General features: G+C 44.0%; 1 protein-coding gene across 1 annotated transcript; it reads left to right on the top strand.

Moving 5' to 3' along the window:
• Nucleotides 1-661: 661 nt before the first annotated feature.
• LOC119824333 (zinc finger protein 829-like) lies at nt 662-16,600 on the top strand. Its single transcript, XM_042055837.1, is given in 6 exon segments — nt 662-1,241; nt 12,318-12,499; nt 12,769-12,895; nt 13,286-13,385; nt 15,664-15,884; nt 15,887-16,600. Coding segments are annotated over 6 exon segments (1,896 nt in total). The 3' UTR covers nt 16,573-16,600.
• Nucleotides 16,601-26,702: the final 10,102 nt, after the last annotated feature.

Genomic DNA, 26,702 nt, shown 5'->3' with positions numbered 1-26,702 from the left:
AGGGCATGGTGGCATTGAGTCATCCAGTTTCCTCAAAACAACCCCCCAAACAAACAAACAAAACCCCACAAAATCAACAACAAAAGAATTAAGACTTTGCCTTTTCCCTTTTGTAAATGAAATTCATGATCTTGTTTGTGTAATTCCCCGAAGGTTACATCTGGGAATTAGCAAGGCCCTTATACACAGACCATAATCATGGCTCACTGCATCTTAATACTCTTATTTAAAATGGCTGGAATTTTGTTTGTGTTTTGGTGAAACAGGATCTCGTTATATAGCTCTTACTGGTCTGGAAATCGTTAAACTTGCCTGGACTCCAACTCACAGAGATCCTGCCTCTGCCTCCCCAGTCCTGGGGTTAAAGGTGTGAGTCACCTCTTCAAATGTTTTAGTGTAAAAGGTATATTGTCGTTATTAGGTAACCTTTTAACAATTTTGTTCTTTGTGCTGATTTTTTTTTAATTATGCTGGAATTCTTGGTTTTCAGCTGGCAAGACTTTAATCAGGTTAGGGCCTTCTTTTTCTTTCCACCTCCTTGGATTGCTGATATTCATTGAAAGTGCAAATATGTCACGGGTGTATGTCAGCCAACAATGAGGCTCTGCCTTAAAGAGCTCCAATCAGTCATTTTGTCCAGACTCAGTCACACATTGGTAACATGCACTGTCACTCATGGCTTAAGGGCCTTAATCCTGGTCCAATCAGGGGTATCTGCTTGAGAGGAGGGCAGCTTGGTGGGCTTTGTGTGGGTGTCACCAATGTGGCTGGTGTCTGTCTCCTCCCTGGAGCCCAGGGGCTCAGAGCTGGGAGAGGCACTCTGAGGAAGTTGGGTCACCCGGAACCAAGAGATCCGGGAACCTTGGCACCCGGACAGGCCGGACCGCGACACCGCGGAAACGAGCGGTTCCGGAATCCCGACATGGTGAGTGGGCAAGGCCTCCTAGTGGCAATGGCTGCGCTGCAGCTGCGGCCCCGCTCCCGATCTGTTCCTGTTGTGATGGCTCTCTCAATTCCCCAGCGAGGGGACGGGGCTGGTGGTCCTCTGCCCCTTTGTGTCCTTTGCACCCCGGCTATGTGGCGATGGCGGGGTCTTGGGGACGACCCGACTCCCGATGTGTGGGTCCTGCCTGAGAGGAGCTCTGGGCTGGGGGTCCAACCCCTTCCACCCCCCGGTCCTGAGCTTCCGAATTCGTGGGCATCATCCACGCAGGACCCTGCCCGCGCAGCCTGCGGGGGCGGTAAAATTCTTATTACTTTTTTTTTTTTTTAAATTTATGGTGTGAGGATGTGGTGATGAAAAGCAGGTGCTCTAAGGCCAGAAGAGGAATCAGATCCGCTGGAGCTGGAGTTGGGAGTGTGGTTGTGAGCCTCCCGATGTTTCTGATGGGAACTGAATTGGGGTCCTCTTGGGATAGTAAATTCTTAACATTCCTTCCCACCGCAACTCGCAACTGTCTGGCATCCATTTCAAATAGACCGTGTGTTTTATATTTTCGTAAACTACTGTTGGCATTTTTTTTTTGGGGGGGGGGTGATTGTGTCAAGACAGGGTTTCTCTGTGTAGCCCTTGGCTGTCCTGGAACTCACTCTGTAGACCAGGCTGGCCTCGAACTCATTGATTCACCTGTTTTTTGCCTCTGCTGTGATTAAAGACGTGCACCACCACACCCGGCTCTAGTTGGCATTTTAAAAGATACCGTGTGTTAGGTTGGAACCTCCAGCTCGCTGGTATATGACCCAGAAAGCCCCATTCCTGTTCTCCTCGCCAAACCCTGCATCTCAGAGAATTTCCAAGAAAGAAAAGGTGTCAAAAAGCCCCTATTCCGCATTATTGGGACTATTGCAACTTCCTACCCTGTTGCCTCCCCGAGCCCAAGTTACCACCTAAGTATTTCAACTTGATGTGGGTGGAACCTCCAGCTCACTTCTGCACATCTCCAGTCTGAGAAGCCCCATTCGTGTCTCTCCAAATCCCGACCACTGAGAGAATCCCCCAAACACCTAGGATTGTGATTGCTGGACCATGTGGTCAATCAGATTTTATTTAAGAACTGTCACACACTTTTAAAAAATTGCTATACAAAATTTTATGGACCCCACTACTAACAAAGTACAAACAGTTTCCTCTTACTCCATGTCCATATCCTTTCAGGACGCGACAGAAGACCTCTTTCTGTACACCAATTATCCCTTGAATCATTTTGCAGTTTTTTGACAATAGCTTTTCTAACATCCTGGCAGCAGGGGATCTGTTATTTGCTACATTGAATCCCTGCTCTATATTAATATCTAGGGTTGTAGCCTGGAGAGATGGCTCAGCAGTTAAGAGCATGGGATGCTCTTCCAAAAGTCCCTCAGTTCCATTCCCAGCACCACTTAGTGGTTCGCAACTGTTTATAGCTGTTGTCCGATGGGATACGATGCCCTCTTTGGTATGCAGATGAACATGCAGACAAACATCCATATACATAAAACAGATAATCTTTTAAAAATATATATCCAGAGTGTCCTGTAGCCCCTACCAGAGTGAGCCAGCAAATTACTTCCAAGGATGTATAGGATTCTGTGCATGTTTTCTTTTCTTTCTTTCTTTTTTTTTTTTTTTTTTTTTTTTGGTTTTTCGAGACAGGTTTCTCTGCAGCTTTTTTAGAGCCTGTCCTGAACTAGCTCTTGTAGACCCAGCTGGCCTCGAACTCACAGAGACCCGCCTGCCTCTGCCTCCCGAGTGCTGGGATTAAAGGCGTGCGCCACCACCGCCCGGCAATGATTTTATTTCTTTAAATCCCTTTTCTGGACTACTGGTGGCTATAGGCCTTGCATGGACTTATTCTCCTATTCAAATATCTTTTGGCTTGTGGTCTAAGGAGATTTGTGTGTCCTATCTTCTTTGCTTTCAGAGCTCGAAGATAGAGAATGTAGTCCCTTGAACACAAGATGAATGAAGTCTAGTGTGTGGACAAACTTCTTAAGGGACCTGAGAACCGAAAGCTGGACAGGGGAGATAGGTTAAGAAGTGCCGTGCTCCCAGCCAGCATGGTAGGGATGCGTTCTCTCTCTTCCTCTCCTGATACACACTTGATGGGAACCCAAAGAGAGCAGAGCAGTTGGCAATAGTGGGGAGAATTGTGTGCTGAGAGAACTGGGAAACTTGCGTTTTTAAGGCCTTCTTTACCCCGATCCCATTGGCTGCAGCCGGGGAGTGTGTAAAAGCCACCACTGTTGCTGTCCTTCTGTGTGCTTAGCCTCTCCTTTCCCAGCTCTAGGTGAACTGCTGTAATTCTCTTGAATGGATTTGTAGACGAGTACGGGTGTGTGTGTGTGTGTGTGTGTGGTGTGTGTGTGATTCATGGAGGTTCATCAGCCGCCTGCGTTTATTATATCATCTTGCCCCCTTAACCTATATACCTTTTTTTCATGTTGAGGATTCAGCCTGTGCCCTTGCACATTCTGGGCATGCACTATATAGCTGAGGTATGTCCTTACCTCAATATCTTCCTTTTGATTGGGTTGTCTTATCCATTCACAGTTAACTGTGGATATGATGGACGTGTCCTCACTTAGGGTTACTATTGTGATCAAACACCATGACCAAAACATCTTGGGGAGGAAAGGGTTTATTTGGCTTACACTTCCACATTGTAGTCCACCATTGAAGGAAGTCAGGAACTCAAATAAGGAAGGAACCTGGAGGCAGGAGCTGATGCAGAGGCCATGGAGGGTTCTGCTTACTGGCTTGCTTCCCTTGGCTTACTCAGCCTGTTTTCTTATAAAGCCCAGGACCACCAGCCCAGGGATGGCACTGCCCTGCAGAAGGAGCTGCGGGCAGGCCTGCTTTTCGTCAGTGCCTGCTCCCACACGGCTAGTTTTACACCCGGAATAACACCACACAACTGTATTCATTAAAACACTGCCTGGCCCATTAGTTCAGCCTCTATTAGTTAATTCTCACATCTTGCTTTAACCCATATTTAGTTAATGGTTGTAAGCACCACGAGGTGGTGTCTTACCAGGAAAGATCAGCATGTCTGACCTGGTGGCTGGCTCCATGCGTCTGTCTCACTGAGGAGAGGCATGGCATCTGACTGACTTCCCAGCATTCTGTTCTGTCTACTCCACCTATCTAAATACTGCTGCCCTATCAAAAAGCCAAGGCAGTTTCTTTATTAACCAATGAGAGTCCTCTATCACTGCCCCAATGACTCAGCGCTCTCTCTCAGTGGGCTTTGAAGAGTAAGTGGCCACGAAGCTGTTTTAAGTATGTGTGAAGTTGCCCAAGTCCTATGGTCTGATGGAGGGATGTAGGCTCTTGGATTTAGGCCGAATTGATCCTGTGTCCCAGTTCAACTGATTTACAGCGGTGGGACTTTGTATAGCCATATAAGACCACCTACAACACTGGTTCTCGCCCTTGGGGTCATGACCCCTCTGGGGTTCAATGACCCTTTCACAGGGGGCCGCATATTGGATATCCCTGCATATCAGATATTCATGTTATAATTCATAGCAGAAAACAACATTACAGTTATGACGTGGCAACAAAAATAATTTTATGGTTGGGGGATCACCAGAACACGAGGAACTGTATATAAAAGGCCATAGCATTGGAAGGTTGAGAACCACTGATCTACAAGAAGAAATAGAGTGATATGGGACCACCACAATACCACATCCTCCCCTGCACCCATGACCTCAGTAATGTGTTTGGTTTTCTTCTGTTCTCATGAATGGGCAGAAATCTTCCACCTAACCTTGGCTCTAGAATGCCCTTTTTGCTGGCACTCATAATGCTGTAGCTATGAATGTAATTAGCTTGTTATAGGGCCTTGAAAGGTTTTGATTGCTTTTGCTTTCTCTTTCAGAACTCTGTTTACTCTCTGGGAACAAGTGTAACAGGCTTATTTTGGGGCCACCAACCAGCTTCCAAATCATGATATGGAGACTTCTTATTAGTTATGAATGCTCAGCCTTATTTTTAGCTCTTATTTTAACCTATTTCTCTATATCTATGTTTTGGCTTCAGGGCTTCCTCCCTCCCTCCCTCACTCCCTCCTTCCTTGCCTATTTACTATCCTGCTGTCTTCATGGCTGGCTGGTGACTGCCTGGCTTCTGGTCCCATGAGTATCCCTTTCTGTATCCCTGTTCTCTGTCCTTCTTCTCTCCTTGTTTCTCCTTCTGTTTGTAAGGATGGCCACTTGTTTGTTTTCCCGGCCTCCCAGACTTCTGAAATAATCACACAGAAACCATATTATTTAAATCACTGCTTGGCCAATCACTTAAGTGTTTGCTAGCTAGCTCTTACATCTACTATTAATCCATTTTCAGTATTTTATATTTTATCATGATCCTTGTGGCCTACCGGCAAAGTTTCAGCCATATCTGTCTCTAGCAGCAGCTCCATGGTGCCTCTCTGACTCTGCCTTCTTCCTCCCAGCATTCAGTTTAGTTTTCCCCTCCTAGATAAATTCTGCCCTGCTATAGGTCCAAAGCAGTTTCTTTATTCATTAAGGTAATCACAGTGTACAGAGGGAATACCACATCATTCTTCTATTTATTCTCTCCACCTGCCAGCCTCACCTAGCCCTCTACTGGCTGGCTATTGGCCATTTAGCTTTTTATTAGACCAATCAGGTGTCTTAGGCAAGCAAGGTGAAACAGCAATACATCTTTACATAATTAAACAAACGAAGCACAAACAAATGCAACACATCTTTACATCGTTAAACAAATGCAGGATAAGAGCCGGGCGGTGGTGGCGCACGCCTTTAATCCCAGCACTCGGGAGGCAGAGGCAGGCGGATCTCTGTGAGTTCGAGGCCAGCCTGGTCTACAAGAGCTAGTTCCAGGACAGGCTCTAAAAAAAGAAAAGCTGCAGAGAAACCCTGTCTCGAAAAACCAAAAAAAAAAAAAAAAAAGAAAAAAAAAAACAAAAACAAATGCAGGATAAACAAATAACAGCTCATTTACACAGTTAAAGTAACATTCCACAGTATAAACAAATGTAATACATCTTTTTTGTTTGTCTGTTTGAGACAGGGTTTCTGTGTAGCTTTGGAGCCTGTTCTGAAATGCACTTTGTAGACAAGCTGACCTTGAAATCCAACTGCTTCTGCCTCCTGAGTGCTGGGATTAAAGGCATGTGCCACCACTGCCTGGCCAAATGTAACATCTTTATGTAGTTAAATAATCCACAACAAACAAACCCACATTAGCCTACTGGAGAATGAGACACCATGGAGAGGAGAACCAAAGTGCTCCTGTTCATGCCAGCGCCTCATCACCTAATTACAAACCAGAAGGAACCTGAGTCCCATCTATATTGTTGAGCATTGAAGAATATGAGCTAGTAAGTTTTGGGTGATTTGGGGTCCCGTGTGTCTTAGTACTTTCCAATTGATGGTGACAAAACCATGATGACCAAAGTTACTTATAAAAGAAAGTGTTTAACTTGGGACTCACAGTTCCAGAGGGTGGGAGTCCATTACCATATGGTGGGGAGCATGGCAGCAGGCAGGTGGCTACGGTGCTGGAGCAGTAGCCAAGAGCTCATATCTTGATTCCGCAAGCACAAGTCAGAGAGACAATAGCTCTGAATGGTGTGCACTGTTGAAACCTTAAGGCCTGCCCCCAGTGACACACCCTCTCAACAAGGCCACACCTCTTAATCCTTCCCAAACAGCTTCACCAAGTATTCAAAATTATGAGCCCATGGGGGCCACTATTCAAACCACCACACCATGCTTATGTCCCCATTATTGAAGGCTATTAGAATTCTGTGACATGTTGAAAGCAAGCTATCTGGCAACTGGTACTGCCTTATAGTTTCTGATTCTAATGTCCTCAAATGTAAAGTTCTATTTACAATTTGAGCTATATAAATGCATACATGCTGTTGATGCTTGAACTCGGATACCACAAGAGAAAAGGAACTCCAGTCTGACCATTATACCCACAGCCAAGATGCAAAATAAGTTTTATTTAACCTGGAGTCCAGTGCTATGCACACCACAGAGCACATGGGGTTGCCTCTTCCTGGAGTCCCTTATTTGGTGACTGACCTCTGACTAGGGATTGGCATACACCTGACAGCAGCATCTGGGAAATAGTAGTCTAGCTTTAGATGCTTTGTGGCGGCAGCCTTAGGGCATTGTCTGTCCTGTACCTGACGAGACATGTTGGGGAAAAGCATTTCCTCACCTCTGGCATGAAAAGGATGCATACAGGCCCTTCACTTCCCTGAGTTAGGAGGACCCATGCCTTTAAAGCTGGACCATGATTGTTTCAGAGGGAGATTTGTCCATGCTTAAAGTAGAGTTGGAAGATGTCCAGTTTCCCTGCCCAGCATAACTTCTTACAGGGGAAACGTACACTGTAGATTGTGGGGGCAGAGTGCCTACCGCAGCTCTTTCTGGTGGTGACAACCAAGTGTTGCTGTGGATTATGATCATTGTTAAATAAAAGCTGATTGTCTGATAGCTGGGCAGGAAGTGATTGAGTGTGAGAGCCAGACTAGGAGAAGGCCAGAGAGAGAGAGAGAGAAAGGAGAGAGAGAGAGAGAGAGAGAGAGAGAGAGAGAGAGAGAGAGGCCGGCAAGTGCAGCGAAGCAAGATGAGAATGCTGTACTGAGAAAACTAAACTTTGATAAAAATCGTGGGTTAATTCAAATGTAAGAGTTAGCTAGTAACAAGCCTGAGCTATCAGCCAAGCACTTATAAGTAATAGAGGCCTCTGTGTGGTAATTTGGGAAGTGGCTTCAAGGTATTTGGGAGTTGCTGGTGGGACAGAAAGGTCTGTTTGCAAAGTCTCCTTAATGGCTCATCTGTTCTTATCAGGCCCAACTCTTTTCATCTGTGCTGTTTAATCATTCATGTCTTCCACGAACTGCTCAGGCTTTCAAATCATCTAGAGACCTAGTAGCATGGCATATGACTTGCTGTTCATTTTTCCCCCTAGGAACCCTAGCTTGATACAGAGCATCACATTTGCTCCTGGGTGGCCTGGGTAGTTTTACTTAGTCTGCTGCACCCTCCCCACCCCTCACCTGCCCATGTCCCTTGTGCTTGGCAGGCTGAATTTATCTGCTTGTCAGACTCAGAGCAGTCAGAGCTCTCCTTCTTCATACAGACCACATTCTACTATGGAGCTCAGCAAAACCCCTGAAAACACCATACCACCCGAGGTCCCATGATACTTTTAAAACCCTATCCCCCCTGAAGCCCCATCCTGCCGGGAGCCATCCCCAGCAGGACGGGTCTCAGCAGACGGTTGTAAGGAGTCGGCAGGGGAAGGAGGTGAGCCAGGCTGTGGTGGTGGTGAGAATCTTGCAGCCTGACTGACAGGCAGCCAGAGTGCTTCCTTCTTTATACAGAATTTAGTAAGTAGGATACATTATGTTGTTCTGAGACATAGATCGTATCATTTTGATTTTGGATATGTGTTTCACGTCACTTTTGCTCATCTTTCAGTCATTGTTAATAAACTATGACAGAACAGAGTTATCATTTCCAATTATTTTTCCTCGTTTTTACATCATTGATAATAGTTATCATTCTTATTCATTAACCCTATGGCCCAATTTTTACGAATCTAGAGGCATATGACAGCCTGCTCTCAGGCTGGTAGTTTTTATGGCTACAAGGACACTAGACCAAAACAAAATCTTCAAGCCAGCCTGGGCATATGGCCATGTCCCAAGCAGTGTACTATAACTCTTAATGATCAGAGTGCCCAAGAAAAATCCTCAGACCAAAGATGCTGCAGTTATTATTCAAATTCTGGCATAATACAATGTTTATATTTTATACCTTTTATAGAATTTGTCGTCTATAGGTCTAATCCTGGTATTCCATTGTTCCTTGGTCACATGACCCCACAGTGGCTCTGCATGGGTTAACTTTCCTAAGAAAGGGAGGTCCTGACCCCTCATTCCTTTATCATCGTCCACTCCATCCTTTGCTCACCAGTGTAAGTCCCTGCGTAGGGCAGAGGTAGCTCCAGCTAATCTAACTTTATGCTCGATATGTCATGTGATTGCCTGAGTGTGTGGTGGGAAAGAGGCTTGCAGTCTGAACTGTGGCCACCTCCTCTAGCCCACTGAATCTTGTTGACTTTTAAAGTTTACTTTGTTTTGGTTATCTTGTTCCTGAATAAGTATAGGACAGATGTTTCAAGAAAGTCTCGTTGCCTCATAAAGAGACTTCTGGCTTCTCTATGTGGGTCACAACCTCCAAGGTGTAAGGAAGACTTTCAAGTAGATAAGGATGTCTCCCTAAAAGTGGGGGAGTAATATGTTCAGGGCTTTTTTTTTCTGGTGAATCTTAGAAGCAGTCCTCCTAGAGAAGGCATAAATTGATTCATAAGGACTTTTCCATAATCCAATATCCCTAAATTGTACAATATTAAAGTCCCTCAAGTATGCAACAGGAAATGAAAAACCAAAGGTGGCCAACGTGCGGCTCCGCTTTGCTGGGTCTGTCAGGCAAGCTGTGCTGGCTTTATGACTTTTGCCATGACCTTCAGATATGGCTGTGTCGCCACACCATCCTTGAGATTCTTTACCACCCCTGAAGCCCTGTACTACCCCGGAGATCCCATGCCACCCCTGAAGCCCTGTACTACCCCGGAGATCCCATGCCACCCCTGAAGCCCTGTACTACCCGGAGATCCCATGCCCACCCCTGAAGTCTCACACCCTAAAGCTCCACACCATTCCTGAGGTCCAAGCAGAATCATCATCACTTTAAAAATGAAACAAAAACCCTCTGCTGTGAACATGAACACAGTTATATCAGATAAGGTGAACACTGTCTTGCAACCCAGCTCTAATTGGGGCCTGTCTTTTCTGCTATTGCCTTCTAATCCCTGATGCTCATGGTCCCCTTAGGTAGTGACATCTAAGTGTCTCTAGTGGCTTGTATAAGCCAGTCTACTAAGGACTGATTTCCCTCCCATTACCTAGTCCTAGCCCTAACCCTAACCCCTAACTGAGAGTTGGTAACTTTTGTCTCAAATAGTTTCTTCACTTCAACAGTGTTGTGGAATATTAATTCAATAATACAAAGATGTGTGGCGTTCTTTATGTGTATTTGTTGACTCTGTAAAGCTGTGCTGCTTTGCCTAAAACACCTGATTGATCTAATAAAGAGCTGAATGGCCAATAGCTAAGAAGGAGAGAGAAATGGGTGGGGTTGGCATGCAGAGAGGATAAATAGACGAAATCTAGGAACAGAGGGAGGAGCAAGAAAAGGAGAAGGAGAGGAGAACAGGGGCCAGCCACCCAGCCACCCAGCCACCCAGCCACCCAGCCACCCAGCCACCCAGCCACCCAGCCACCCAGCCACCCAGCCACCCAGCCACCCAGCCACCCAGCTAGCCATGGAAGTTAAGTTAGGAAAGTTGGCTAGAAACCAGTCAAGCTATGCCTGTGCATTCATAAGTAAGAATAAGTTTCTGTGTATTTATTCGGGAGCTGGGTACCATGCCCTCAAAGAGCAAACAACAAACAAAAAACAAAAATACCCCTCCAAACAACTACACAGCAGTACTCAGACTGCCCCCCACCCCGTTCCTATGTCCCACAGTCTCACTAGTGAGGCTGGGAGGGACACATTTATTTCTTTCAAAAAAATTTCCCAGGTGGGCTGGAGAGATGGCTTGACAGTTAGGAGCATTTCTGTTCTTTCTGAGGCCTCAGGTTCAGTCCCTCACACCCTCCTGCAGCTCCAGTTCCAGGACATCCAATGCCCTCTCCTGGCCTCTGTGGGTACTAGCTACACATGTGGTGCATGTACACGTATGGAGGCACACACACACACACACACACACACACACACACACACACACACACACACACTAGAATACGACCTTTTCTTTTTTTAAACAAGGTTTCTCTGTAGTTTTGGAGCCTGTCCTGGAACTAGTTCAAGGTTGGCCTTGAACTCACAGAGATTTGCCTGCTTCTGCCTCCCCAGTGCTAGATTTAAAGGCATGCGCCACCACTGCCCAAAGAATACAATCTTAAAGTCTACCCCAATTTAAGCGGTTCAGGTCCCACGTATTCCTTGTTATTAAGGCTTCTGTTTGCATGCTGACCATAGCCTCCCCCTTCTTAAAGACTGACCTGAGAAACATCTCTATTTCTTTCTTTCCTTTTTTCCTTTTTCACTTTTATTGATTCTTTGTGGATTTCACATTTTGCATCCCAATCCCACTTATCTCCCTGCCCCTCCCATTTTCCCTCTGCCCTTGCTCTCTTCCCCCCCGCCCCTGCAAACTAAACCAAACTTAAAAGAAGAACCAAAAACCAAACCAACCAACCAACCAACCAAATGGACAAATAAAAACCGACAGAAAGAAGAATCTTATCGTGGAGCTGTAGTGCGACTGTTGAGAGTCACAGCTTCCCCTTCAGTCTGTTTGTCTTCGCTTGCTATTTGCTGTTTTTGGTCACAGCCTCCACCGGTTCATGATCTGAGTCTTCCCATGGGCCCCGTGGGTCTGGATCTTAGGAAGGGCCTTTAGCACAGGTCTAACTTCTATTTTCCTTTCCTTGCTCTGTAAGAAACTGCAAGTTAATGCCTCCATCTCTTCATTCCTATTCTCAACTTCCTTTGAGAAATTAGACACCCATGTAGCAGATAGCATTCCCTGGTCGATTTTCTCCCCTTATTGTAACTCCTCTTGTACACTGGCAAATTCTTCTTGAGAAGATGGCTGAGCCTCAGTTGCATTTATTCTTGGCCACAACAAAGGCCACAGAGCTGAAAGACTACAGGCTGCCTCCCATCCCGTGCACACCTCTTTCAGAGACCGCAGTATATTCTTCTTTCTTCTTTCTTTCTTTTCTTTTCCCCTTTCTTTCTTTCTTTCTTTCTTTCTTTCTTTCTTTCTTTCTTTCTTTCTTTCTTTCTTTTCTTCTTTTCTCCTTCCCTTCCTCTCTTCCCCCCCTCTTTCTTTCTTTCCTTTTCAGAGACAGGGCTTCTCTATGTATGTAGCCTTGGCTACCTGGAACTCAATCTGTAGACCAGACTGGCCTCAAAATCACAGAGATCCATCTGCCTCTGTCTCCTGAGTGCTGGGATTAACGGTGTTTGCCACCATGCCTGGGTGCAATGTATTCCTTATCTACCATTTTGAAGCATCCTTATACTCATATGGCAGACCTAATGCATCATGGCAGCATGCCACCCCTTGCCACATACAGTTAGATGGCCACTCTGGGATTCCCAATCAAGAACACTACACTCCTCAAGGAGATGATTGGCCTGTGGTTGGATACCTATTCCTCACCACAGGGAACATGCAACCATTATGACAGGAAGGAGGTACACCATCCCCTACCACACGGGGAAAGGCGGTCACACTGAGGTGGCTTCCATGGATGACCCACTCACAGATCTGCTCCAGTTGCATGTCTCATCATCCATTGCAGGGATGCTCAACAACTCTTCCCAAACGCGCCTGTGGTTCTGTGTGTTGTTCGACTTTTCCTGTGGCAATGTAAATAAATGCTTATTCATTACATCAAGGTACCGATCACAGACCAAGAAAAAGATTCCCTGATTCCTTAACGTTTAGTTTAGCGAGACAATGAGATTGTTGAGGTTGCCCATCGGACTGTGGGTGAGCATCACATCAGGAGGAAGGATAACCAAATGTGGCTGTATCTCTGAAAGCTCCCCACAGCCTAATGAGCGATGACACCAAACGCTGTATCCCTGGAGCCCGGGACTACACGGTCATGGTTCTGTCCATTTGTCTTATTCCAGGAGCTGCTGTCATTCGAGGACGTGTCCATTGACTTCTCCCCAGAGGAGCGGGAATGCCTAGACCCTGCTCGGTGGAGTTTGTATAGGGATGTGATGTTGGAGAATTACAGGAACCTTGTCTCCCTGGGTGAGGCTCTCTTCCCTACAGAAGTCTCAAATCCCTTCCTTTGTAGAATATCTCTCAGGAACTTACTTACCCTTCACACAAGTCATGGACGAGATCCTTTTAGATTGTATTTCCTTTAATAGCTCCTTTTTTCATGGAATATGTTTCTTTACCCTAGATTGGTGGTAATTTTAACAGTTTGATGGCCTGTAGTTATCATGAACTGCATCTTAAAGTCCAAATGTTCCCTTTGATTTACTCATACGTGCAAGTGAAATTCTCCGTGTGTATTCTACTGTGTCTGGTAGGAGACAACTGGGGACATAATTTCCTGTTATGTTGTCCCCCGCCACGCCCCCAGCACAGTGTGAGCTGGGGAAATTCCAAGCATCATTTCTGTTTTCTGGACAGGTCTTGCTGCGTGTAAACCTTACCTGGTCACGTTTCTGGAGCAGAGCAAGGAGCCTTTGAATGTGAAGAGACAAGAGTCAGGAACCATATGTCCAGGTAGGTAGGCGTGAAAGAATTCGAGGATGCAGGTGAGCGGTCCAAAGCTCCAGAAGGAAGAGCGGCTTGGAGCTAGAGACTGGGAAGCCTGAGTCAGTGGAGATGATTTCCCAAGAGACTACACTTGTTTGTTTTACTAACGGAGAAAGCCAGCTGCCCTGTGTTTATCACACTGCTCAGTCTTCTGCGTCTCCTTCTCTAGGGACCTCCCAGCCCATTGCCAGTGACAGCAGAGTCCTTCTTTTGAAGGTCTGCATTCCCCCCCCCCCCCAATTTTTCTTTTCTTTCTTTGTGGGCCTCAGAAAATTATGCACATGTCTGAAGACCTCTGTGTTAAACCATACAAATGAAATATTAACACCAAAAAGAAGTTTTTCGGGGCCGGAGAGATGGCTCAGAAAGAAGTTGACAGCGCTTGCTGTCCTTCCATATGACCTGAGTTTGATTTCCAGCACCCTTGTCAGGCAGCTCAGAACCACCCACCAAAGGGTGGTTCTCCCTCTTCTGGCCCCTATGAATGCACTCACAAATGTGGCGTACCTTCACACAGACACGCACATAATGTAAATTAAAAAGTCTGCTTAATGTGGTTCATGTAGCTATTCATTGCAGTTGCTGTACAGAGCTTTTTACGTGTGATTTTAGTGCTTTCTTTTTTTGGTTTGCTTTGTGGGTGTGAGTTTTCTTTTAAACTGTGAATGTCAGTCATTTAAAATGCACATTCTTCATGGGTATATTGTCAAAATTGAAAATCGTGCTTATCTGGGAGGCATTTTTCATGGTACATTGTTGCTTATTAAGAATTTTATGAAGTAGTTCTTTGTCTTGTTTTTCAATTCCATGGTCTGTGTTCTATTTTATTTTAGAGTAGGTTCTTTCACACCAGCTGATATATAATTTTAGTTTAACCTGTATATTGCTGTTGGCTGGCAGTTTCTAATAATGTGTACAGCGGGATAACATAAGTTAATAATAAGTGAAATTAAAAAGTCTATTATTACTACAGTTTCAATAAGGTAGTATATACCTGTGTGTGGAGAGAGAGAGAAAAGAAGAGAGAGAAGAGATGGTTCAGTGGGCAAGAGCACTTGCTGCTCAAGTCTGAGCACTGGGCTCTAGATCTCAGCTGTCATATAGTTGAGCACCTTTCTATATGCCTCAGTTAATTGCAACATTAAGAGCGGTAGAGGATGGGAGAATCACTGGGGCTTGCTGGATGCTGGATGCCATCCTTAGACACAAGTCATAACCTCGTTTGGAAGAGACTCTGTCTCAAAACAAAAAGGCAGAGAGTGCTAGGGAAGGACTCCCATGCCTTTCTCTGGCCTTTCAGCACACAATCTAACACACACACACACACACACACACACACACACACACACTGAGACAGTTCTATCTGGTTGATTTTATTCTTTTGAAAGAGTCATTATTCTGTCATTAGCAAACAAATTTTCCTTATGCCAAAAGTACAAATTTAATAAATACAGCAAGTTACCCCCCCTTTAAAAGTGGGGTAGACTAGGCTGCTCTGGAATTTTCTACATACTTTAGGCTAGCCTTGAACTCATGACAATCCTCTTGCCTCAGATTTTCAAGTACCAATTTTATTGGTGTGAGCCACACACTCAGTTCAAACCTCCATTTTCCCTAACCCAAATGCGGATAAGGACACTGTGAAAACACAGTGCATGCACAATGAAAATAGGCCAGCCATCAAGGAGTGTCCTATCCTGGGTAATTATAAAGGTATTCACATCGGAGAGAAAAACTTGTTAGTACAAGAATACTATAGCTGGAATCATGGTTCAAATCCCAGTAAAGACCACTGTGCTCTTTTTCCCAGAAGGACCTCATGCAGATATAACCAGTCTGGGGAAGACTTTGCTCAGCACTCAGAACTCGCTACCCAGCCACGTCCACCTGTTCAAGAGAAGCCTCGGAATTGTAAAGAAGGTGGCAGAGCTTTCACTTATAATGCAGCTTCTATTCGACAACGGAGGCCTCCAAGAAGAGAGAAGCTTTACCAATGCGAAGAATGCGGCAAAACCTTTAATAATAGTTCAAACCTCACTAGACAACCGGATAATCCACACAGGAGAGAAACCCTAACCCCTTGCCAAGAGTGTGGCAAAGCCTTCAATACGTTTCAACCCTTACGCGGCAACCAGATAATCCACGCTGCGAGAAAAACCCTACAAGTGTACGGTGTGTGACAAGGCCTTTCACTTCTCCTCATACCTTAAACAACACCAGAGGATTCACTCGGGAGAAAAACCCTATAGATGTCAAGAGTGTGGCAAAGGGTTTTATTATCATTCAACCCTGACTCGACACCAGATAATTCATACAGGCAAGAAACCGTATAAATGCCAGAAGTGTGACAAAGCCTTCAACAATAGCTCAACCCTGACTCGACACCAGACGACTCAAGCGGGAGGGAAGCCTTACACGTGTAAAGTGTGCGAGAAAGCCTTTCACAGCTCTGCCCACTTTAAACGACACCAGAAACCACTCGGGGGAGACGGGCATATCGATGTGAAGAGTGTGGCAAATCCTTTAGTTATTCATTCACGCCTTACCGGCATCTGAGAATTCACGCGGGAGAGAAGCTCTATGTGTGTAAAGAATGTGGCAAGGCCTTTAGCCGCTCTTCGCACCTTAACCAACACCAGAATATTCATTTTGGAGAGAAACCGTACAGATGCAAGAAATGTGGCAGAGCCTTCGCCTGTTCTTCACAGCTTCATCAGCACCGGGTAAGCCACAGCGGGGAGAAGCCCTACACCTGCAAGGAATGTGGCAAAGGCTATCACCGTCCCTCGTCCTTTGATCTGCACCAGAGAATGCATACCGGAGCTAGCCTCTACAGATGTGCAGAGTGTGGCCAGGTCTGTCGCTGCGTTCACACCTTACTCAACACCAGAGGTGTTCACACCGGAGAGAAACCCTACAGCTGCAAAGAATGCGGCAAAGCTTTTAACTGTTCCTCACACCTTCGCCGGCACCAGGTAACTCACACAGTGAGAAACCCTTCCAGTGTAGAGAGTGCAACAGGGCTTTTAAGGACAGCGCGACACTTTGTCGACACGAGAGGAATTCACACCGGAGAAAAACCCTATAAATGCACAGAATGCGGGAAAGCCTTTAACAATTTTTCGAATTTCATGCGCCATCAAAGGACTCATAAGTGAGGGAAGCAAGACAGAGTAAAGAATGTGATAATGGGAACTGGAGAGATGGCTCCTTGCTTTAGAGCCTGCACTGCTTTTGTGGAGGCTGAGTTTGGTTGCCAGCACCCATATTGGGTGTCTTAGAACCTCCTAAAACTCCAAGTCCTGGGATCCAAGCCCAGCTTTGGCCTTCAAGGGCACCTGCACTCATATGCATACGCTTCCGCACAGGCAAACACACATCTACAGGTAATTTAAGGAAGAGTGAGACAAAAATGTTTAAGTAATCAAACACCAATTTACAGTGGAATGAAACCAATAGATTGTCCTGACCAAATTCCATAATTTTATTTAAAAAATTCTTACTAGATAGAACCTTTATACACGAATTATTAATTTATTTTGATTTGTTTGGATGCTTTGCTTGCACGTCCACCACATGCATGCAGTGCCTTTGGAAGGCAGAAAAGGGCATTGGATCCTGGAGTTACAGACAGCTGTGAGCTGCCGTGTGGGGACTGGGAGCTGAACCCAGATCCTCTGCAAGAGCAGCTACTAACTGCCGAGCCATCTGTCCAGTCCCAGAAAGTGTATATATGTAGTGACTCAGAAAAGACCATTGTCCAGTATTCAATACCTCACAAGGGCCAACTGTTCATTTTGGAAATCCTTTTTTCAAGATAAACAGATTATGAGAGCTTTCACCCATATTTCAACTTTTAATTTACTTACAGGAATTAGTATAAGATAGAAATCCTACAAATACGTGAAATTTGGCAGAAATTTACTGACATCTTTCTTGTGCTTAGAAGAAGCAGCTCACAGATACCAGAGTCATCAGGCAACTCGTCTGTGCTTGGATGTATCTGCTACCGTTCTCATTTAGTAAACAGCCCCATACTGCTCAAAACTGCACAAGGCCCAACTCTCAGGTCCTTTCAACAGAAACGCCAAACCGCTTCCTGGGAATTATTGATGTATTCTCTGTAGATCACTTAGTGGACTTTGGAATGTTGTATACAGTGTATCGTGAAATTCGTTTTAGTAAATAGATAAAGGTCATTAATGTTTTATCATTGGAATATATTGAATGACTTCTTTTTCTGTCACAGCCATTGAACCACTGTGCTCAAGAATACAGGTGGCAGATCCTACTTAACAGGGTATTAAGAAACCTATTGAATATTTTGAAGTATATTGAATGACTCATAGACCAAATGGAACTCCCAGTTCCATCATGTATTAAAGAATTTGGAGGAGACTATTCTTATATGAATAACTTTTATTCATTCCTTTTAATAATTATCCAGAAATTATGTGGGTTGTAAGAGTATAATAATATATCATAATATTCTGAATCTTGAATTGTAAGTTATAAAATTTTATCAGGCCCTCTCCACTCCACCTCTCCTTTTTGGTCTCAAAGCACACATAAATATTTGCTATCATTTTTACAGACCCAAGTATCCAACTCTTATGATCTAATGGTAAATTTTAGGAGAATTGTAGATGGGTCTGTTTGAATAATGATTGGGAAGAGAATTATAGAATTCTATGTAGAATTTCTGTGAATTTTAAAGGCACTGATAAATTATAGCTACCTAGAATCCTCACACATTCTGAGGGGAGATTTTTACTTTGTTTTTACAGACTATATTTCTTCAAAATGTCATAGTTCTTGGCTTAGAATTTCCTGGTGTTAATTCATCTTGATTTACCTGTTACTCATGGAAGACATAATGTATGATTTGCCTCATGAAGTTTATGATTCTGTTCATATAACCCTTACCATATTTTAAGAAGGCGTAATTAAATTTTATATTAGAAACTAATTCTAAGATGCTCTACCATAGTGTGAACATACATAGAGATGTTGTGGCAAAACATTTTAACTAGGCAAAGATGTGTTATGTTTGTTTATGCTGTGAAATATTAATTTAATTGTGTAAAGGTGTGTTACTTTTGTCTATGCTGTATTTGTTTAATTATGTAAAGATGTGTTGCTCTTGCACTTTGCCTATGTAGGGCACCTGACGTCTAATAAAAGGCTGAATGGCCAATAACTAGGCAGCTACCAGACAGACAGACTAGGACATACAGAAAGGAAGGTTAAAAAGCCCCAATGTAAATGTAGATGAAGAGAAACAGATTAATTTAAGTTTAAGAAAAAAAGCTAGCCAGCAATGGGCATAAAGAAGCTAGTCTCCTTGTCATGATTTGGGGGCTGGATGGTAGCTCAAAAGAAAGCTTGATACATAGAGAAATTTTAAATTAACGTATTATATGCCCTTTTTCTGCCTTTTTTCTATTTATTTATTCATTTATTTTGGAGGCAGGGTCTTACTATGTAGTTCTTGCTGACCTGGAACTTGGTCTGTAGACCAAGTTGGCCCCAAGCTCACAGACACCCACCTGTCTCCGCCTTCCTTGTGCTGGGATTGATGGCATGCATTCTCACAGCAGGCGACATTTTGCCCTACATAATAAGATAATAATTCTTCCTTTCAGTTGTATAAGTGACATGAAATTCAGCAAATTCACTGGTCCAGTTTCCTCAGACGACAGCTAGTGAGGCATCGTACTATACAGGGTTCTGACGTTTGTGGGACACAATCAAGCACACAGAGCAGATAGAATGTAATAGATGCTCCATCAGCAGGACACAGCAGTCTCTACCAGAAGGAGTTTGTTGCTGGGTGTAATGCTTTAATACCTGAATGATAGGGGAGCTAACCTATCCCCTTGTTTGAGGGGCATGCCCCCTCGGGGCCCCCAAATACCTTTAAAACATCCCTGTGCATTTGTTTTCGCTCTCTTTGTTTCCTGCGCTTTGCTGGAACTGTGGCTCTGTAAGTTTCTCCCATTTCCTCCTTTTATTAAAGCTGAGTATTTTATAATAAAGCTAGTCTGGTTAATTCCAATTGCCGACCACGCCCCTTCACCTGAATCCCATATTTGGGAAGCTGAGGCGGGACAATCATTGCACGGCCAGCTTGGGCAGGCGCAAGTATGCCCTGCACTGTGGAGTAAGACTACCTTAGAACAAAGCAGGCTGTATGTTCACTTTCATGGAACTGCTGAAAGCGAAGGTATGTTCATGTGGAGTGAGCGTGCCTGGAGAAGGTTTCAGTGTGGACACGCCAAAGGTTTTATCGCAGGTGGGGGGGGGGGGGAGGAAGCGAGCTGGAGAGATGGCACAGAAGAGCATGAATGCTTTTCCAGAGGACCAGGGTTCAATTCTCAGCACCCACATGGCAGCTCGCAACTGTCTGTAACTCCAGTTCTTGGGTGATCTAGCACCCTCATACAGACATACATGAAGGCAAAAACCAATGGGTGTAAAAAAATAAATAAATCTTTTTTATAAAAAAAAAGTTTGTGGAGAGTTATTTTGTAGTTATTCACCTTCGTGTCTCCTAGACGCTTAGTTTCATCTCGAGCTACATCTGCACAGTGTAATTCTCTGTCGTGGTTTGTGTGATGGCTTTCACTTTTCCTTCAGTCTTCTGTTTCCATATCGTATAGGAGCTTTCTTTCAGTCCTGATACATAGCTATGAATTTTTATGGTTCAGTTGTATTTCGGGGTTCTGGGTGTTCTGCGTTTAAGATATTTGTAATAGACCCATAATAATAGTTATATATGAAATATGGTTTGAAGTTTTAAAGTATTTATAAACCTTGTAATCAAATGTATAATTACCACACTTTTTTTTTTTTTTACCGAAACCTTTCTGTAAATGGAGACTGTTCCTTCATTTTCCAGCCACCCAGACCTGAATAATCACACAGAAACTATATTAATTATAACACTGCTTGGCCAATGACTCGGGCATATTTCTGCTAGCTCTCACATCTTGAATTAACCCATTTCTATTATTTTTCTATTTTAATATGAGGCTGGGGTTTGTTACCTCTTGCTTCTTGGGCAGCTTCAAGGCATCTGCTTCCTTCAGCAGCTCCAAGGCATCTCCCTGACTCTATCTTCTTTCTCTCCACATCTCTTCCAGCCTGGCTATATTCTGCCCTGCAATAGGCTAAAGCAACGTTATTCATTAACCAAGAAAAGCAACAAATACACACACACACACACACACACACACACACATCACACACATGATATCTCATATTGCCTTTCTCATACTAAGACTATTCAGAATTTATTTTAGTTGCGTTGTGAAGGTAGCACACTAGTCTGTGTCATGCTAGCATTTAAGACAGAGGTTCTCAGCCTGTGGGTCGTGACCCTTTGGGGGGGCTGCGTATCCGATATTTACATTATGATTTAACAGTAGCAAAATAGCATTTATGAAGCAGCAGTGAAAATTATTTGTAGTTGAGTGTCACCACAATATGAGGAACTGTATTAAAGGGTTGCAGCATTAGGAATGTTGAGAACCACTTATTTAAGCGAACAGGAAAAGGTATTTTTCCTATCTAAGTGTAACTTTCAAGCCCTCCAACATCCTTCTCTTCCACTCTTCCCTGAGGACACAGCTGTTCTACTTTCTATTTCTTGAAGAATAATTCTTTTAAATGTGATGGGTAAGTTGACACATATATTTAACCCCAACACCCAGGAGGCAAAGACAGGAAGATCTCTATGAGATGGAGGCTGCTCTGGTTCACATAGTGTTCCAAGCCAGGAAGGGTTTCTCCGTGTGTGTGTGTGTGTGTGTGTGTGTGTGTGTGTGTATAAATACAGAGTTTATTATTTTATAACATATGGTGCTTTATCTATGTGTTATTCTTTGAGGTCATTCCTGTTGCAAATCAAGGAATTTAAGTTTTAGTGAATAGTATTTGATTTTGTTCATCTATTGTGCATCCTTTATTGTAGGTGGAGACTACTTGTTTGTTTTCCCGGATGCCCAGACCCAAAATAACCACATAGAAACTGTATTAATTAAAACGCTGCTTGGCCAATCACTTAAGCGTATTGCTAGATAGCTCTTAAATTAACCCATTTCTATTAATCTGTGTTTTGCCATGTGTTTGTGGCCTACCGGTAAGATCCCATCTGGCGTCTGGCATCTCTCTCCTGTGGCAGCTACATGGCTTCTCCCTGACTCTGCCTTCTTTTCTCCTTTATCTGCTTGGAATTCCCGCCTTGCTCTAGTTTGCTAAGCCAATTGCTGAAACAGCTTTATTCATTAACCAATAAAAGAAACACATAAACAGAAGGACTTCCCACACCACTTTATGGTTCATTGTTGATGGATACTTTGTTTCCATTTCTTAACTATTGTAAATAGCACTGCAGTGACTGCGGGAGTGCACACATCTGTATTCAACATGATCTTTCACTCCCTTTCAGTCTGTACCAGTAATGTGCTTACTGGATGACAGTGGCATTCTTTCGTTTGTTGAAGACCATTTGTCTATTCTCTGCAATGACTGTCCTAATTTACATCTCCATCAACATTGTATAAATGACTCTTTTTCTTCACTTCTTTATTAATACATGTTTGCTTTTTTTTTTTTGAGACAGGGTTTCTTTGTGTAGCCCTCGCTATCCTGGAACTCTTTTTAAACCAGATTGGCCTGGAACTCAGAGGTCTGCCTCCCGAGTGCTGGAATTAAAGACATATGCCACCACTGCCTGGCTGTATATTTGCATTTTATATTAGCCATTCCTTTAACAGTCGGGTAATACTTTATTGTGATTTCCTCATAATTGTTGATGTTGATCATTTTTCATGTTTATTTTTTGATATTAGGTCTTTACAAATTTGTGTTTATGTATTGTGTGTATGTATGAAGTATGGGTATATACAGTGTATTTGTGTGTATCTATGGTGTGTGTGTGTGTGTGTGTGTATACTCCTGTATGTGTATGTGGAAGCCAAAGGTTGATTTTCTCTTCCTCTATTGGTCTCCATCTGATGCTTACCAATTGGTTAGATTAGTTGTACATTGAGTCCCCAACAGCCTTCTTTGCCACCTCTCAGCACTAGGTACAGAAGAATGTGTCAGAGACACTACGTTGCCTAGCCCCATGCAATCCGCAATCCGCAGTCATTACAGAAGCCATTCAGCTTCCTCTCAGTGATGCTACTGCTGCAGGGCTACTATGTATCTTCCCACCTGCCAGGCTCCCCACAGGCAGCTTTTGCTGCTTGGCCTCGCTCAAGCAGAGAGGGGAACAGAGTTGTGCTCTGTCCTGTCATGGATGCTGCTAGAGCTGGCTCTCTTGTTCTGACAGATGCTCAGATAACACCATAGTTCTTTTGTTATTGACCACATCTGGAAAGGGCCCTGGGTTGAGTGAATATCCTCCACACCTAGTATACTTTTTCCCCAGATAAACGATGTGCACGACACACTAAGGGAATAATGCTACCTCCAAAACAACAGCAGCAACAACAACAACCCTTAAGTTTTTTCTCCAGTGAGGTCATAGAATTTATGCTTTTGTGACCTGTGGCTCAGGCAATGAAATCTTTTAGGAGTGCACTTGTCCTCTGTAATTTCTTCCTTAGGAACTCTGAGAAATAGCCCTTTGAACTGAAATACTCCAGACATGTACACCAGGGCTTCTTGGCCACTGGACTGCAATTGTATACACTGGTTGCATAGGAGAGTGTGGGGGTTGGGGACAATCTGGCCATGGTAAAGGATGTGAGGACCAAGAATAAGCTCAGGGAACAGCACGATTGATCTGGAGGTAGAGGTGTAAACTGAGTTTGATTCCCAGAACCTCTGCAAAAGTGTAAGGACGGAATCATCTGGAAGATTGTCATCTAACCCCCACACACATATCTTGGCATGGACAGCCATGCGCACACACTGTACACCTTCAATATACTAATAAAAACTATAAATTAAAAGTCAAACTCATAATGCACGTGAGGCATTTCTTGCAGTGCTAACCCACATTTCCTCGTGCAGCCTGACTTTAGCTTTAGTCCTGAAATCCAGCATGGCCATCTTCACTGTACCTGCCGTTGTGCCGGCATCACCAGCGAAACGACCGGAAGCCCCTTGGCTCTGATTCAGGACTGAGATGTGGGGCTATGATGATGACTAAGTGGTTAAAGTGCTTGGGTTTGCATGGATGAGGACCCGAGCTCAGACTTTCCAGATCCCAGGTACAAAGATGTCTGGTTAGGTTACTATTGATATCATAAAATCCCATGACCAAAAGCAATTTAGGGAAGAAAGGGTTTATTTCATCTAAAAATTCCCACCTCCTATTTCTCAGTATAGACCTTCATACGAGTGACCACCAATAACCATGTAACAGTCAGCATTAGACTGTCTTGAAATCTCCACCAAAGAAACCAATCCAGCAAATTCTCAGGACCAGGGCAGAAAAAAGCTACATCCTTTGCAAAAATATCACAAGAATGTAAACCCAGTTGCTTTATTCCCCTGCCCACACAGCTCTCGTCACAATTTTCTCCCACTAAGATGGTCCATGAAGCTCTGCTTCCAGTGTTCATCCACTTTTCTAGTCCAAAATCTCAAAGTCCCCCACATTTCTCCAAAACCCAACACTGTCAGTTTTTCCATGGCAGCACCCCACTCCTGGTATCAACTTCTGTCTCTTACTTTTCTCTTGTGGTAAAACACCATGACTGTGGTGGTTTGAAGGAAATGTATTCCGGAAGTCTCTGGCTTTTGAATACTCGGGTCTCTGGTTGGTGGCTGTCTGGGAAAGATTAAGAAATGTGGCTTCGTTTGAAGAAGGTGTTGCTGGGGTGACAGGTTTTGAGCTTTCAAAAGACTTGGGTCATTCACAGTGTGCTTCTGCTCCTTGTTTGTATACTCCTGTATGAGTTCTCAGCGGCTGCTCCAGCACTAAGCCTGCCTGACTGCTGGCATGATCCCCGCCGTGATTGTGATGGATGATATCCTTTTGAAACTGTAAGCCCCAAATCAACTCTGCTTCTGTAAGCTGCCTTGGTATTGGCGTTTTATCACAGCAACAGAAAAGTAACTAAGACAATTAGTGTCATAGTTAGCTTAACCTGTCAGTTTGACACAATTCAGAGTCATTTTGGGAGTGGGAACCTCAATTGGAAAATAGCCGCTATCAGTTTGGCCTAATTGCTAATTGATCTAGGAGGACCCAGCCCACTTCTGGTGGTGCCATTTGTAGGCAGGTAGTGCCATTCCTAGGTAGGTGGGCCTAAGAATAGTAGTTGAGCAAACCTTGGAAAGCAAGCCAGTAAGTAGTGATCCTTTTGTAACAGGCTCCCAGAACTTTTTTTTTTTTTTTTTTTTTTTTTTTTTTTTTTTTTTTGGTTTTTCGAGACAGGGTTTCTCTGCAGCTTTAGAGCCTGTCCTGGAGCTAGCTCTTGTAGACCAGGCTGGTCTCGAACTCACAGAGATCCGCCTGCCTCTGCCTCCCGAGTGCTGGGATTAAAGGCGTGCGCCACCACCGCCCGGCTCCCAGAACTTTATTTAAACATTTATTTATTTATTTTTATTATGTTCTGCCTGTATATACTCCTACATGTCAGAAGAGGGCACCCGATCTCATTATGGATGGTTATAAGCCATCAGTGTGGGTGCTGGGAATTGAACTTAGAACCTTTGGAAGAGCATTCAGTGCTCTTATCCTCTGAGCCATCTCTCCAGCCCCAGGCTCCCAGAACTTAACACAACTGACTCCATGATGGAAGTACCATGCAAGCCCCAAAACTGAACACACAGACAGCACCACTGGCCAAAACAAAAACAAAGGCCTAATGCACAAAAATCCATAGTTCGGGAAAGTCTTTAAATGTACTAACCTTGGTTTTTGTTTTCTGTGGTTCTGCTTTTGGCTAAGTGTTCCTGCATCTGAAGTATGTCAACCCAGGCAATGGTTTTTGTGCTTGAAAGCTCACCCTGAGAAAGGCTCAGGGCAACGCTTGGATCTTGAACAGCCAGTGTGATCATTGACTGGCTAACAAAAACTTTCTATTGACTCAAACCCACATTCAAATAGTCTTCTCTGTTGGAATCCCCACAACATTTCGGGAGGTTGTGCAAATGGGCTTAGTGATCTGTAATATAAATTTTTGGCACCCTACCGTACTTTACTCCTTGAGAGCCATTACTTATGTGACTCCACTTACATCTCTGTACATCATCTCTTAGCAATTAAGCCTTAATCTGCATCTCATCAAGAGGCTTTAATTTCCAGTCAGCTTGTCTTTCTCTGTGAAAGCTGATCTGTTTGACTTAGGATTTGAAATTCCCCAAAGCCCACTGTGTTGGTGCCACCGTCTTCCTCCTTTCTTCTTCTTTTTTTATATGTATTTATTTATTATGTATACAATATTCTGTCTGTGTGTATGCCTGCAGGCCAGAAGAGGGCACCAGACCTCATTACAGATGGTTGTGAGCCACCATGTGGTTGCTGGGAATTGAACTCAGGACCTTTGGAAGAGCAGGCAATGCTCTTAACCACTGAGCCATCTCTCCAGCCCCTTCTCTTTTCTTCTTTGTTGGTCAGTTTCACACAATGTGGAGCTATCTGAGAAGAGGGAACCATAATTAAGAAAATACTCCATATGACTCGGGTACAGGCAATGCTGTGGGGGGCATTTTCTTTAGTGATTGCTGGGGAAGGGCTCAGCCCATTGTGGGTGGTGGTCCTGGATTCTATAGGAAAGCAGGCTGAGCAAGTCAGTAGGCAGCATCTTCCACGGTCTCTGCATCAGCTCCTGTCTCCAGGTTCCTGCCCTGCTTGAGTTCCTGTCCTGACTTCCTTCAGTGATGAACAGGGATGTGGAAGCATAAGCTAATTTCCTCCTTTCCTGCTCAGGTTGCTCTGGTCACGGTGTTTTTCAGAGCAATTGTAACCCAAAAACACACACCATAGCTAAACTGGTACGAGCCAAAGAATACCTGAAAATTAAGAAAGATGCAAAATGAATACTTATATAGAAAAGCATGATCTTGTTAGAGCAATGTGTAATCAAAAGTAGAAATTTAAAATGAAGGTGGGTGTGGTGGCGTATGCCTTTAATCCCAGCACTGTTATGAGGCAGAGACCAGACTGATCCACAGAGGGAGTTCCGGAACATCTACGGATACACGGAGAAATCCCGTCTTGAAAAACACACAAGAAAAAAAGAAAAAGAAAAACCAAACAAACAAAAAAGAAGTTACATCTTTTAATTCAGTCACAGAAAAAGAATGTCAGTATAAGATTCTG

The sequence above is a fragment of the Arvicola amphibius genome, chromosome 10 (genome assembly GCF_903992535.2).
Source record: "Arvicola amphibius chromosome 10, mArvAmp1.2, whole genome shotgun sequence".
Classification (NCBI taxonomy): domain Eukaryota; kingdom Metazoa; phylum Chordata; class Mammalia; order Rodentia; family Cricetidae; genus Arvicola; species Arvicola amphibius.
The sequence above is the reverse complement of the archived record's forward strand: the minus strand, read 5'-3'. Positions and strand labels throughout refer to the sequence as shown.